Source organism: Nematolebias whitei, chromosome 2 (genome assembly GCF_014905685.2).
Source record: "Nematolebias whitei isolate Nwh7 chromosome 2, NemWhi1, whole genome shotgun sequence".
NCBI classification, from domain to species: domain Eukaryota; kingdom Metazoa; phylum Chordata; class Actinopteri; order Cyprinodontiformes; family Rivulidae; genus Nematolebias; species Nematolebias whitei.
Window position 1 is genome coordinate 5,709,946 of NC_056499.1, and position 13,428 is coordinate 5,723,373.

General features: G+C 43.9%; 1 protein-coding gene across 1 annotated transcript in view; it reads right to left on the reverse strand.

The window, feature by feature from the left end:
* Positions 1-13,428, reverse strand: part of phlpp2 (PH domain and leucine rich repeat protein phosphatase 2) — a 38,224-nt gene that overhangs the window by 11,386 nt on the left and 13,410 nt on the right. Inside the window, exons 3-7 of the mRNA XM_037695843.1 lie at positions 8,733-8,923; positions 6,226-6,351; positions 3,275-3,429; positions 2,279-2,425; positions 825-1,055 (exon numbers count right to left, since the gene is read on the reverse strand). Coding sequence (XP_037551771.1) covers positions 825-1,055; positions 2,279-2,425; positions 3,275-3,429; positions 6,226-6,351; positions 8,733-8,923 — 850 coding nt within the window. The remainder of the gene's footprint in view (positions 1-824; positions 1,056-2,278; positions 2,426-3,274; positions 3,430-6,225; positions 6,352-8,732; positions 8,924-13,428) is intronic.

The following is a 13,428-nucleotide window of genomic DNA, read 5'->3' on the forward strand; positions in this document are numbered from 1 at the left end:
AGACCAGTCCAGGTGTCCCTGTGATGGACTGGAGACCAGTCCAGGTGCCCCTGTGATGGACTGGAGACCTGTGCAGGTGTCCCTGTGATGGACTGGAGACCTGTCCAGGTGCCCCTGTGATAGACTGGAGACTTGTCCAGGTGCCCCTGTGATGGACTGGAGACCTGTCCATGTGCCCCTGTGATGGACTGGAGACCAGTCCATGTGCCCCTGTGATGGACTGGAGACCAGTCCAGGTGTCCCTGTGATGGACTGGAGACTTGTCCAGGTGTCCCTATGATGGACTGGAGACTTGTCCAGGTGCCCCTGTGATGGACTGGAGACCAATCCAGGTGTCCCTGTGATGGACTGGAGACCTGTCCAGGTGCCCCTGTGATGGACTGGAGACCTGTCCATGTGTCCCTGTGATGGACTTGAGACCTGTCCAGGTGTCCCTGTGATGGACTGGAGACCAGTCCAGGTGTCCCTGTGATGGACTGGAGACCTGTCCAGGACATCTCACACAGTGACTGCTATCGTCATCTATAAATTCCTTGTTTTTTTAAAAGCACACTTAAGGGGCTGGAATGCAGAAACTGCTGCTGGCTGAAGTTTTTGACAGGACATTTATTTTTCTGTCACGGACGGGAATTTTATTTTATTTTTTTAAAGGAACGACACAGAGGGCGTTGCAGAGTCATTCACCTCTCAGCTAGTCTCAAAGTCACTGACAGTTTCCCTTTACGTGTCATTCACTGGCTCTGTTGGAGTCGCACAACAACAGAGAGGAAAAAAGTATGCAAAAAAAGTGACTGAAAGACACGGAAGGGAGTAAAGGAAGTTACCGTAGGTCGATGGCTCTCAAGTGGCTCAGTTGGCCCAGCGTGGACAAGTCCAAACTCTCCACCTGGTTCCCAGCCATGGACAGCTTGTCCACTGCACTCAGTGTCTCCAGCACAGCGGGGATGTGAGAGAAGTTGTTAAAGGAGAGCCCCAGGCTGTTGAGCTGAAACAGGCCACCCAGCTCCGCAGGCAGCGACTTCAGCTGGTTTCCATCCAAAGACAGCGTCTGAAGACTGGAAAGAAGAAAACACCACGTTCTGTTTGCTTCTACTTCAACAAGTTGTCCGAATATTGGCTTAACTCGTGTAACATTTTGTGACAAAACATTTTCCCTCTGTGGACACTTCACCGTTTTTAATATAAGTTGAAAATAAAAAATCGGAATATAACCTGCTTAAACATATAATAAATAGGCCTGTTGCGATAAACAATAATTCAATTAATCGCACAATAAATGAAAATTATCGACCTCATTTTCATTTATCGGTTTTGGGGGCCGAGATTGTGTAGAAGCAGGGCAGCCGGCTTGGGACCCGAAAGTCCCAGGTTCGATCCCCAGTCACTGCACATCACGTGGCGTCTCTGGGCAGCACGTCTCATCCCCAAAATGTCCCCCGGGCACTTTCAATAGCTGCCCACTGCACCACCTGGTGGTGGATGGGTTAAATGCAGAGACTAATTTCGCCATTGTATGGAAACATACAGTGCTGACATTGTGATGACATTATTATTATTATTATTATCGTTTCTTCGTGTCTCTCTTTCTACTGAAGACACTGGATGACAAAAGGCTCAACTCCGGTGTTCTTCACTGACCCCTCCCTTTCTGTTTTCTCTTTAAAATCTGCTTTTAACGATCCAAAATCGCGTTTTTGGATCGTTAAAAGCAGCTAAGCTGAGAAGCTAAGCTACGAGTTAAGCTAACATGACGACCTCGAGGATAAAACCTCCGTCTTGTCGAAGCTCCAAAATTCACGGTTGAAACCCGTGCCTTCGTGTAAAAGTTGTTTTTCTCTGAAAAAAAGAAGCTGAGAACTTATTTACTGATTGTTTTAATTAAAAGCTTTGTGTGAAAAATGCTAAAGAGCTCAAATCACACCGAGCGTCCGCCATTTTGAAAACCAAAAAACAGGAAGGAGAGACGGCCCATGTCACGTCAAGGGGCCTCTCTCCCATTTTTCTTAAAGAGACATGCTGCTCACTCCCTCACTATCTATCCTTCGGTTCAAACTGTCTTATACTGCCATCCAGTGGTCAAACAAAGGTACTACACTCAAAACAAATTAACCAACATTTCTTCTTAAATTTGACAATAATTAGTAATTATTGTCAAATTTCAAACAATATTATCGTTTATCGCAATAATTTCTGAGACAATTAATTGCCCAGTAAAATTTGTTATCGTGACAGGCCTAATAATAAATGCACTTGTGTGTGATGTGTGCGCGTGTCACACCTCTGAAGGTTGCCGATCTGCACCGGGACGTTGTGGAGATTGTTACAGGACAGGTTCAGTTCAGTTAGTGTGAGGATCTCGCACACACACTCGGGGAGCACACCGAGACGGTTGTGAGAAATGTTCAGGCTTTTCAGCTGGGAAAACCTAAAGACAGAAGAAAAACCTTGTGGGTCCTTGAAAGCATCTGTGTTCTTTATTTAAATTTCGTTTAATATTTCTACGCTGTAACGAGATATTGACTGATTTGTTGGCAAATCGTTCAGGGATGCAGTAAATTCCACTAAAAATAGCAGAATTTGATTAATTTTTCTATTTTATGCACTTATTTACCATATTTTTCAGACTATAATGCGCACTTAAAATCCTTTAATTTTCTCAAAAATCAACAGTGAGCCTTATAATCAGGTGCGCCTTATGCATTAACTCTGGTTGTGCTTACTGACCTCAAACCGATTTTATGTGGTCATTGTGAAAGAGTTGAATAAAATTTGACTTATCTGACTGTTTTGTTTCACTTAATGTGCCTTATGTATGAAAACAGACCCATTCATTGATATTGTACCTTATAATAAAAAAAATATATGGTACAAAGTATACGACAATGAACAAACAAGCACAAAGTCCTACTTAAGGCTGACAACAGAAGCTACAGACACGAGGATGATTAATTGCAGTCCTCTTAATGAGATATTCAGCTTGTGTAAAGAACCACCAGTGCAGAAAAGGACAGAAACTAAACTCTTGTCCTGCATAATGAACAAGGCTCTACTAAAACAAAGGCAGTTGCTGCTTTTTTCCAAAACCTTATAACTTCTTGGGTGAACTCATGACATCATAAGCAGTATCCTAAAATCATGTTTTTAAATGTTTACGCATAAAATAAAATAAAATTGCAATTACCACTCAGTCTCGTAAGGACAAGATCCTGTGTACCCCACCTGACATCCCGTAATATCCCGTATCTTGAAAATGTGTAAAATTCTGTGGGATCACCTCGGAAGGTGTAGCAGGCTTCCAGGTCCCTGCAGGCTCATGAAGTTGTGTCGTAGATTGAGGTGAGTGATGTCCTGACAGTAAAACAGATACTCTGGCACCGTTTCCAGGCTGTAGCAGGACAGGTCCACCAGACTTACTGTCTGAGACACCACCTACAATACGTGCACGCACACACGCACACACACAAATATACAAGCACTTAATTATATTTTTTTTAAAAAAGAAATAATTTTGAAAACCTTGTTAGTTTAGTCAATATCATATCAGAAACCTGACTGTCTGGTCGTCACAGCATCAACATCAACCAGTTGCTGTAATTAAAAAACAGCAAATTGCAATCCTCATCAAACACAGCTAGAGGCAGACGGGATAATATTACAGTAGTCCCTCGTTTATCGCGAGGGATCCGTACCCTGAAGACCCGCGATAAGTGAAAAACAGTGAAGTAGGAATATTAGTACAAGTAGTAAGGAGTACTTTATTTTATTATATATATGTGTGTGTGTGTTTTAAACACTTCCCACGCTCTTGCAATATTCTAAAAAAAAAGTTTCTAAACGCTCTAAAAAAGCACAGAATGTCATGATTTCAGCTCCCTGCCTCCGCTGCTCTTTGCCACCTGCAAGTGCTCTTGGCCACGCCCACTTCTCCGCTCTGCACGGTGAACAGCTGATCAGCTGCAGCAGGAAGTTTATCCTGCAGTGTGGGCTGCACAAATGTGCAGCAGTTGCTAAATAATTTAAAATACTTTATCCATCCATCCATCCATTATCTTTACCCGTTTATTCCATTTTGGGTCACGGGGGTCGCTGGTGCCCATGTCCAGCAGTCACTGTGCGAGGGGCGGGGTACACCCTGGACGGGTCGCAAGTCCATCACAGGGCCACATAGAGACAAACGAGACAAACAATCATTCACTCTCTCACTCACACCTAGGGACAATTTAGAGTTACCAATCAGCCTAACATGCATGTTTTTGGTCTGTGGGAGGAAACCGGAGTACCCGGAGAAAACCCACGCATGCACGGAGAGAACATGCAAACTCCACCCAGAAAGGCCCCTGGACCGGGGTTTGAACCAAGGACCTGCTCGCTGAGAGGCAGCAGCTCTACCAGTTGCGCCACCGTGCTGCCCTAAAATACTTTATTTTAAATTAAAATTTCATGCCGATCGTGCGGCTCATCCATCAATCAGCCAATCTTATTTTGAAAAACGGCAATAGTGCGAGTCTGCGATAAACAAACCGTAAAGTAGCGAGGGACTATTGTACACATTAATTTACTGTTCTTTGACGCCTGTTTCTTGAAGCACAAGTGCATCATATTTATAAAAACTAATAGAGGTGATGTTTAAGTAACTGGACTCCTTGTGAAAAAAGGGCCAATGACCTCATTTCCAACCAGTCAGGGCAGCAAAGTGACATCGAGCTGAGTCCCACAACAGAATAGTTATTGAATGAAGTTTGCCTCATAAATGATTTGACTTGGCCCTAGTTGTGTTTGAACAGGACGGAGGCCAAACGCATTCTGTCCGAGCAAAATGAAACATGAGAGCTCACATTTGATCTGTTTCCCAAGCTGGGAGGAATGTGTCCCTAAAGAGGACTGCATGATAAATGAGGTCATAAAGTTAGGGGTAACCTGTGAACGTAACTTGTACTTGAAGAAATATACAGGCAGAAGATAAAGGATTTATGTGTTCGTGTCTAAAAATAGGACGCATTGCAGAAGTAGAATGCAATTACATTTTAAAATAGCTTTTATTATTTCATAAAAACATAAAGTTGCAAATTATCTATTTGCATTTGCGATTGTTTTTTGAAACTTAAAAACAACTTAAGTTTTGGGAAATTTTACTTTTAATCACCACACGTTAAAAACGGTGCTTCAGTGGTTTGTACATAAAAAATAAAGAACAATTAAATATGAACAATGTACTAAACAAGTTTTCAGTATTTAATTATGTGTAAAAATTAAAGACTGTAATCTAGCTAGCTAGCTTTTTTTTTTTTTACTGTTAATTAGTCAGTAAAAAATAAAATAAAATGTGGGAGTGAGCAGTAAAGGTCCATAAAGTCAGAAATAAAACCAGACTCTTGTCATCTACACACCCGTGTTTTATTTACAAACCAATCTGTTTGCAGGTGAATCTCAGATTGTGCTTTATTTGCATTTTACTTTCAGTTTCAAGCTTCATTCTGCACGCTCATTTTGCAGGAATGCACTCGCTGACTCCGTCACACAGGCTTACGATTAATGCGGTGTAGCATAAACACTGGCCCAAAAACCCTCATCAGTTATGATCCGCTGGCTCCATAGAAACCGTCATGTCTCCGCCTGAGCACAGCACGCTAACAGGCTACTCTAACCCAGTAATCCATAGCATCGAGGCTGGGAGAGAGCGAGATCCTGGACTGACCACAAACCTGCAAATAATTGGATATTATGTTTAAATGAGCGTTCTCCCTGCTTTGCTAACTGTGTGCGGGCTCTGCCTCAGTTGTGGCTTATGGTGATGTCATGTCACACAAACCAAACTAATTACAACAGAATGCTTTTAGGATTGTCTGCAAAGAATTGGCAGGATTCTCTGAAAGGCAATATTGATGCAAAAATAGCTGCTAATCCACACAGTGACTTATATAAGAAAACTCATTTTTGCTGTGCAAGATCATTGTAAAAAACAAAAAAAGATCAGATGTGTCCACTGAAGAAAATCAAGGACAGCCTAACAGAAATGTAGTGCAGATGAAATGTCCATCACTGCCTCTGTAGAGCCAATCAGATGATCAGACTGGCAGTGGAAGGCCGAAGGAGCCAACAGCCAAAGCACAAGCTCCAGCATCCAGTCTCTGTTGAACCCCAGCAGGATCGACCGCAAACAAACAGGCTGCTGCAGGAAGAAGACAACAGCACACGAACTGCACACGCGTGTTGTTTCCTGCTTACTTTGGAGGCCTGCCGATGCCACCTCTGGTAGTCTGCGAGCGTGTCGAAGTTGACGAAGTACGTCTGAGCCTGTGAGCCGGCGGAGCTGAACACCAAACAGTGCTGCCGTCGCTTCACCTCCTCAACCTCAATTCAGAAAAAACAGATCCATAAAAGTTAAACACTTAGAAGGAGAAAAATTATTTATACTAGGGATGCACGATATTATTGGCATGGTATCGTATCGGCTGATATTAGCGTTAAAGTTAAATATCGGACATTCCATCAAAATAACTCACCGATATAAAATACTGTTTTTGTATAACAACCCAGTGACGAGGATACCTGCAGCGCCAGCACAACGTGATGACGTCATGCGCGCCTACCTGATCTGATCACGGCGGAGAGGAAAATGTCAAAATGTCGCCGGTGTGGAAGTTTTTATTTTTATTGAGGATGTCGGATTCTGAATATTTTTAGACTCTGGACTACGTTGAGCCTCGCTACATCGTCCCCAGTCGGAGATATTTTCCGACGTAGCCTTACCCGAGTTACAAGCCGTCATTTCCGACGTCATTGAGAAGCTAATAGCCGATAGCACTTGGGTGAGTTTTATAACAGACATTTGGACGTCGTGTTAGCCCGTTAGCATGATTAGTCTTACGGCACAATGGATAAAAAAAAGCTTTGATCTTAAAAAGGCTGTCCTTCATGCACAGGAGAGCAGAGGATCCCAAACTGCAGCTATAGGAACCTGGAACAAGCCTCCACAATGAGACTGCATTGCATATGACTAATGCTAATAAATGACATTTAACACTTTTCATTTAATATAAATTAAAGTGCTATGGCTGTTAATGAATATATGTCACCAGCTGTTACAGCTGTTACAAATTTTTTGTAGCAAATAAGCCTAAATAAGAGGGTTATGTTCTGACAAAGGAAAGTATATAAAAAATATCGGTATCGGTTATCGACCAAATAAGTTTTAACATATCGGCATATCGGAGATCGGCCAAGAATCCAATATCGTGCGTCCCTAATTTATACCAGTATTCATTTCATGACGCAGTTTATTTTCTGTACCAACTGTTAACTAAGTCTTGTTTCTTCTTAAACTGCACATTATGCCAGAACTTGGTTTTTTTTTTTTTTTTTGCTTGTCAGTTAGTTTTATTTGAAATCTTTGTCTTTCTATGTTTAATTTGCTATTATTTTCTAAAAAAATAAAATGTTAATACTTAACACATTTGTCAGTATTTCTCTCCAGCTTTGGATGCGTTTAATCTTTGCGTTGGTCGGCCACACTGACTGCCTCTCTCAGCTTGGATTTAAACTTGGACTTTTGGACTGTAACCTGTCCAGCCTTCATTTAAGCACATCTTCATCACACCCTGAAATATTTCATTTTCAAACTTTTAGCATTTAGACACTAAACCAACTTGTGTGAGTCGGTCAAGGATGTTTATTATTTTAAAAAACAATTCAACAAAACTCCAGATATACCGTTGTGTTGGATTATTCTGAAATCTTTTTATGTTAAGTTCTGGACAAAGATAAGTACTTTGGTAAAATAAAATAAAAAGCTCAGCAAGTGAATTGTTAAATCATTTGTCGTCATCTATTGAGTCAAATTTGATCAGCTCAAGGAATGACCAGTAGTGGAGAAATATGACAAATCAACCTGCCACCAAAACCAGTGGTGTAAACAGCAAAACCATCATTTACACCAAAAACCTTTCAGTGTTGTTGTTGGTAGTGATGGTGGTGGTGTGTGTGCTTTTGTTTCAGGTTACCTTGTAGGGACCAATTTTACAAAAAAAAAAATCATGCATTGTGGAAATCAACTGCTCCTTATGGGGACCAAAGCCAGTCTCGTTGGGGGGTTAGGTTTAGGACTAAGGTGTGAATTGCAGGTAGGTTAGGGTTAGGCATGTACTAGTAATGTTTAGGTTTAGGGTAAGGGTCAGGGTTAGGCTATAGAAAATGAGTGGAAGTTGATGTAAAGTCCCCAAAAAGTACGTTTACAAGAACGTGCGTGTGCATCTGTCTATCTATCTTTATATAGTTAAATGTTTATTTTGAAGGATCTGCACTGTGCAAATGTCTTGATTCACCCCATACCTTTTAATAATTTGTCTCTAAGCAGACAGACTTTCTTGTAATCTTTCAAATAAGTCTTGATTAATAGTTCTCTAGACTTTTTGAAGGTTTTCCACTGATTTCTATTTTATACAAGATCATTGTCGAAGGAAAGCTGGAAGGACACAAAGCCTGGAGGACGCAGCTGTTTACGCTTCTTTTAAGGAAAGTCTCTATTTGGAAGAAACGTATCAAGATGTTAATAATGTTTCATAGTGTTGTGGAAAGGTTTTACATGCTAACTCAGTATCTGCACTGTCTAGACAAACAAACATCTGGTTGGAGTGTCCATGTTTTCACTTGATCCAGCTCAGTCTGGACTGAAGACTTCACTTTGGGAAAAACAAAAGCACAAAGAGAATATCCAACCTAAATAAACCCCTCACCTTTCCTCCCACCAGGGGCAGGATGTGCATCTTCCCAGCCAGACTGTCTTTGACCGAGGCCACTATCAAACAGGTGCCACAGAGAATAACCTGCCGCTCGGCCCACTTGTGCAGCTGCGTCTTGCCTTTCCTGACGCTGAACACGCCCTTTAACAAGGTCCGCTCCTGCTGGTCTGGGTTCACCGGCCGCTCTGGAAAAGAAAGACCCACACACAGATGTTAATGTTGATCTACAGGCCCAAGAACACTTTAACTCGGCTTTGATAAACACAGCTAATTAACAGCAAATGTTCAACTTCTACAGAGGTTAGACCGAGTTTTTAGAAGATCGAGTCAAACATTAACTCATGAATTAGTCTGAAGTTTCCTGTTTGTAAGAACTGGTGCTCCACTGGTGCTCTGTTATCTCAAATATCACACAAATAAATAAGATTTCAATAAAAGTTTGAACAAAGTTTAAACTTCATTGTTTAAAATCGAAGGAAAGCAAGTTTCTGTGACTTTACTATAAAGTGAGGGATGAAAATTGACGAGTGTTTGTTACACTTAACATCAATCTGCTCAAATGAATCATGCCAACATGCACAGCAGGTGGCCACAGCTGGCAACTACTGCAGGAAATATCTGACAGCAGAGTTTCTGTCACTGCCAGGTTTCAAGTACGCTCAGGTAGATAACAAGCCAAATAAGCTCAGAGGAGAAATATTACTGGTAAACACCTCCAACTCCTGACCTCCGGTGAAATATTCCTTCAAACCAGGTTATGCTTCCTCCCTCTCAAATGCCTTTACAATCTGCTTACTCTGCCTCTTTTTTCTCCAACTCATTGTTTCTCCTCGCCTCCCCTTTCACTTCGCAAGGGCGTCCAAGGCAAAATAAGCCTCCACAAATTCCTCTTCACCACAGAAACTGAAGAATAACAAGTGTTTCTGAAAGCAACCATGCCGGCTGATGGACTGATTACAGTTCCTAATCTTTGATTCTATAAAGGCGTAAAAATGTTTGATTTTAGATTATTATTTTTATTGGGTGATTTCTAAAATCAGCTACATTTTTTTTTGTGTAAAAAACATATTTTTCAAAGTGTGCATTGCTACTGTAGCTTATGCTACCTTCAAGGTTTTTCAATTTCAATTCAATTAAGTTCATTTCAGTTGATTTATATATCACCAAGTCACAACAGAAATTATCTCACTGAACAAAAACATTCACATACATAAAATGTCAATTACTAAAGTTATGTCTCTAAGGAAGGAAGCCAGGTTTATCCTCCTTGAATGGCTACCTTATCGTGGTGGAGGAGTTCGTACTCCTGAATGATCCTAGGAGCTATGCTATCAGGGGCTATTATAGTTGCTCCTGGTAGGGTCTCCCAAGGTAGATTGGTTTTAGGTGACAGGCCAGACAAAGAGCGATTCAGAAGAGTTTTATGGACAAACAAAAACAAGGAACTCAATGTCCTTTGCCTGGACGTGGGTTACCAGGGTCCCACCCTGGAGCCAAGGGCCTGGGGGAGGGGCTCGTTGGCGGGCACCTGGTGACCAGGTCTCTACCCATGGGGTCCTGTCGGGCCCAGCCTGAAGAAGGAACAGGGTTTGCCTTCCTGTGAGCCCACCACCTGCAGGGGCCACAAAAGTCAGGCGCATGATGCCATGGGCGGTGGCCGAAGGTGGGGACCTTGGTGCTCTGACCCTGGCTTACCAAAGCTGGCTCTTGGAACATTGAAGGTAAACTCTCTGGTGGGGAAGGAGCCTGAGCTTGTGCGTGAGGTGGAGAGGTATCGACTAGATATAGTTGGGCTCACCTTGATGCACAGCATGGACTCTAGAACCAATTTGCTCAAGAGGGGCTGGACTTTATTCCACTCTGGAGTTGTCCATGGTGAGAGGCGCCGAGCTGGTGTGGGTCTACTTTTGGCCCCCTGATTTGGTACCTGTGTGTTGGAGTTTTCCCTTGTAGATGAGAGGGTAGCTTCCCTGTACTTTTGGGTAGGGGGACGGGCTTTGACTATTGTTTATGCCTATGCGACAAATGGCAGTTCAGAGTATCCAGCCTTCTTGGAGTCCTTGACAAGTGTGCTCGAAGGTGCATCAGCTGGGGACTCCTTTATTCTGCTGGGGAACTTCAACGCACATGTGAGTAACAACAGTGTGACCTAGAGGTATGTGATTGCAAGAACGGCCTCTCCGATCTGAACTCGAGAGGTGTTCTGTTGTTGGACTTCTGTGCTAGTCATAGTTTGTCCATTAATAACACCATGTTAAAACATAAGGGTGTTCATAAGTGCACTTGGCACCAGGACACATTAGATTGTAGATTGATGATTGACTTTGTAGTTGTGTCATCTGAATTGCGGCCATTCGTTTTAGACATTCGGGTGAAGAGAGAAGCTGAGCTGTCAACTGATCATCACCTGGTAGCGAGTTGGGTCAGATGGAGGGGGAAGATACCGGACAGACCCAGTAGACCCAAATGTGTAGTGAGTTTGCTGGGAACGCCTAGCAGAAGAACCCGTCAGAAAGATCTTCAACTCACACCTACGGGAGAGCTTTAACTGTATCCCAGCTAAGGTGGGGGATATTGAGTCTGAGTGGGCCATGTTCCAAACCTCATTTGTTGAAGTAGCTACCTTGAGCTGTGGCCGCAAAGTTGTTGGTGCTTCTCATGGTGGCCATCCTTGAACTGAGTGGTGGACACCCCGAGTTATGGAGGCTGTCAAGTTGAAGAAGGAGTCTTATCAGGCCTTGTTGGCTGGTGGGACTCCAGAGGCAGCTGATGAGTACTGGAGGTCCAAACAGTCCACAGCCTTGGCTGTTGCTGAGGCAAAAGCTCAAGTGTGGAAAGAGTTTGGGGAGGCCTTTCATAAAGACTCTCATTCGGCTCCGAGGAGATTCTGGCAAACCATCAGGTGGTTGAGGTGGAGAAAGCAGCACTTTACTAACACTGTGTTCAGTGAAGGTGGGGTGCTGTTGACCTCAATCAGTGATGTCGTTGAGAGGTGGAAAGAATACTTCTCGGACCTTCTCAATCCCACCGGCACGTCTTCCATGGAGGAAACTGAATTGGGGGACTTCGGGGTTGGTCTGTCCATAATCATGGCTGAGGTCAGTTAAAAAGCTCTGAGGCGGCAGGGCTCTGAGTGTGGATGAAATTCACCCTGATTTCCTTATGGCTCTGGATGTTGTGGGGCTGTCTTGGTTGACATGCCTTTGTAACATCGCGTGGACATCGGGGGCAGTGCCACTGTATTGGCAGACTGGGGTGGTGCTCCCCTCTTTAAAAAGGGGGACCGGAGGGTGTGCTCCAATTATAGGGGCATAACTGTCCTTAGCCTCCCTGGTAAGGTCTATTCAAGGGTACTGGAGAAGTGAGTCTGATCGTTGGTCGAACCTCAGATCCAGGAAGAACAAGGTTCTGGCCTGGCCGTGGAACACTGAATCAACTCTTTACACTCAATAGGATCCTTGAAGGGTCATGGGAGTTTTCCCATCCAGTCTACATGTGTTTTGTGGACTTGGAGAAGGCTTTCAACCGTGTTCCTCGAGGTACACTGTGGGGGGTGCTCTATGAGTATGGGATTGGGGGCCCGTTGCTATGGACTGTTTGGCCTCTATATAAGTGGTGCGAGAGTTTGGTTTGCATTGCCGGTAGTAAGTCGGACCCCTTCAGGGTGGGAGTTGGGCTCCACCAGGGCTGCCCATTGTCACTGATTCTGTTCATAACTTTTATGGACAGAATGTCTCGGTGCAGCCAGGGGGCGGAGGGCTTGCTGTTCGGTGGCCTCAGGATTCCATCTCTGCTCTTTGCAGATGATGTGGTCCTGTTGGTGTCATAGTGCCATGATCTTCAGCTCTCACTGGAGCAGTTCACAGCCGAGTGTGAAGCAGCTGGGATGAGAATGAGCACCTCCAAATCTAAGGCCATAGTCCTCAGTCAGAAAAGGGTGGATTGTTCTCTTCAGGTTGAGAGTGAGGTTCTGGCTCAAGTGGAGGAGTTCAAGTATCTCAGGGTTTTGTTCATGAGTGAGGGAAAAATGGAGCGTGAGATTGACAGATGGATTGGTGCAGCATCTGCATTATTGCGGACTCTGTGCTGGTCCGTTGTGATGAAGAAGGAGCTTAGCTGTATGGCAAAGCTCTCCGTTTACCGGTCGGTCTAAGTTCCTACCTTCACCTATGGTCATGAGCTGTGGGTAGTGACCAAAAGAATGAGACTGTGGATACAGGCGGTTGAAATTAGTTTCCTCCACAAGGTAGCTGGACTTTCCCTTAGAAAAATGTTGAGAATTTCCCTTATCTGGGAGAGACTCAGAGTGGAACCACTGCTCCTCCACATTGAGAGGAGCCAGTTGAGGTGGTTCGGGCATCTGGTAAGAACTTCCTGGGCGCCTCCCTATGGAGGTGGTTCGGGCATCTGGTAAGGACTTCCTGGGCGCCTCCCTATGGAGGTGCTTCGGGCATGTTCGACTGGGAGGAGACCTCAGGAAGACCCAGGACATTCTGGAGAGACTATGTCTCTTGGTTGGCTTGGGAACACCTTTGAATCCTCCCAGAAGAGCTGGAAGAAGTGGCTGTAGAAAGAGATGGCTGGACCTCCTTGTTCAAGCTGCTGCCCCCGCAAGCCGACTTTGGATCAAGCGGGAGATAATAATGGATGGATGGATGGATGGATGGATGGATGGATGGATGGATGGATG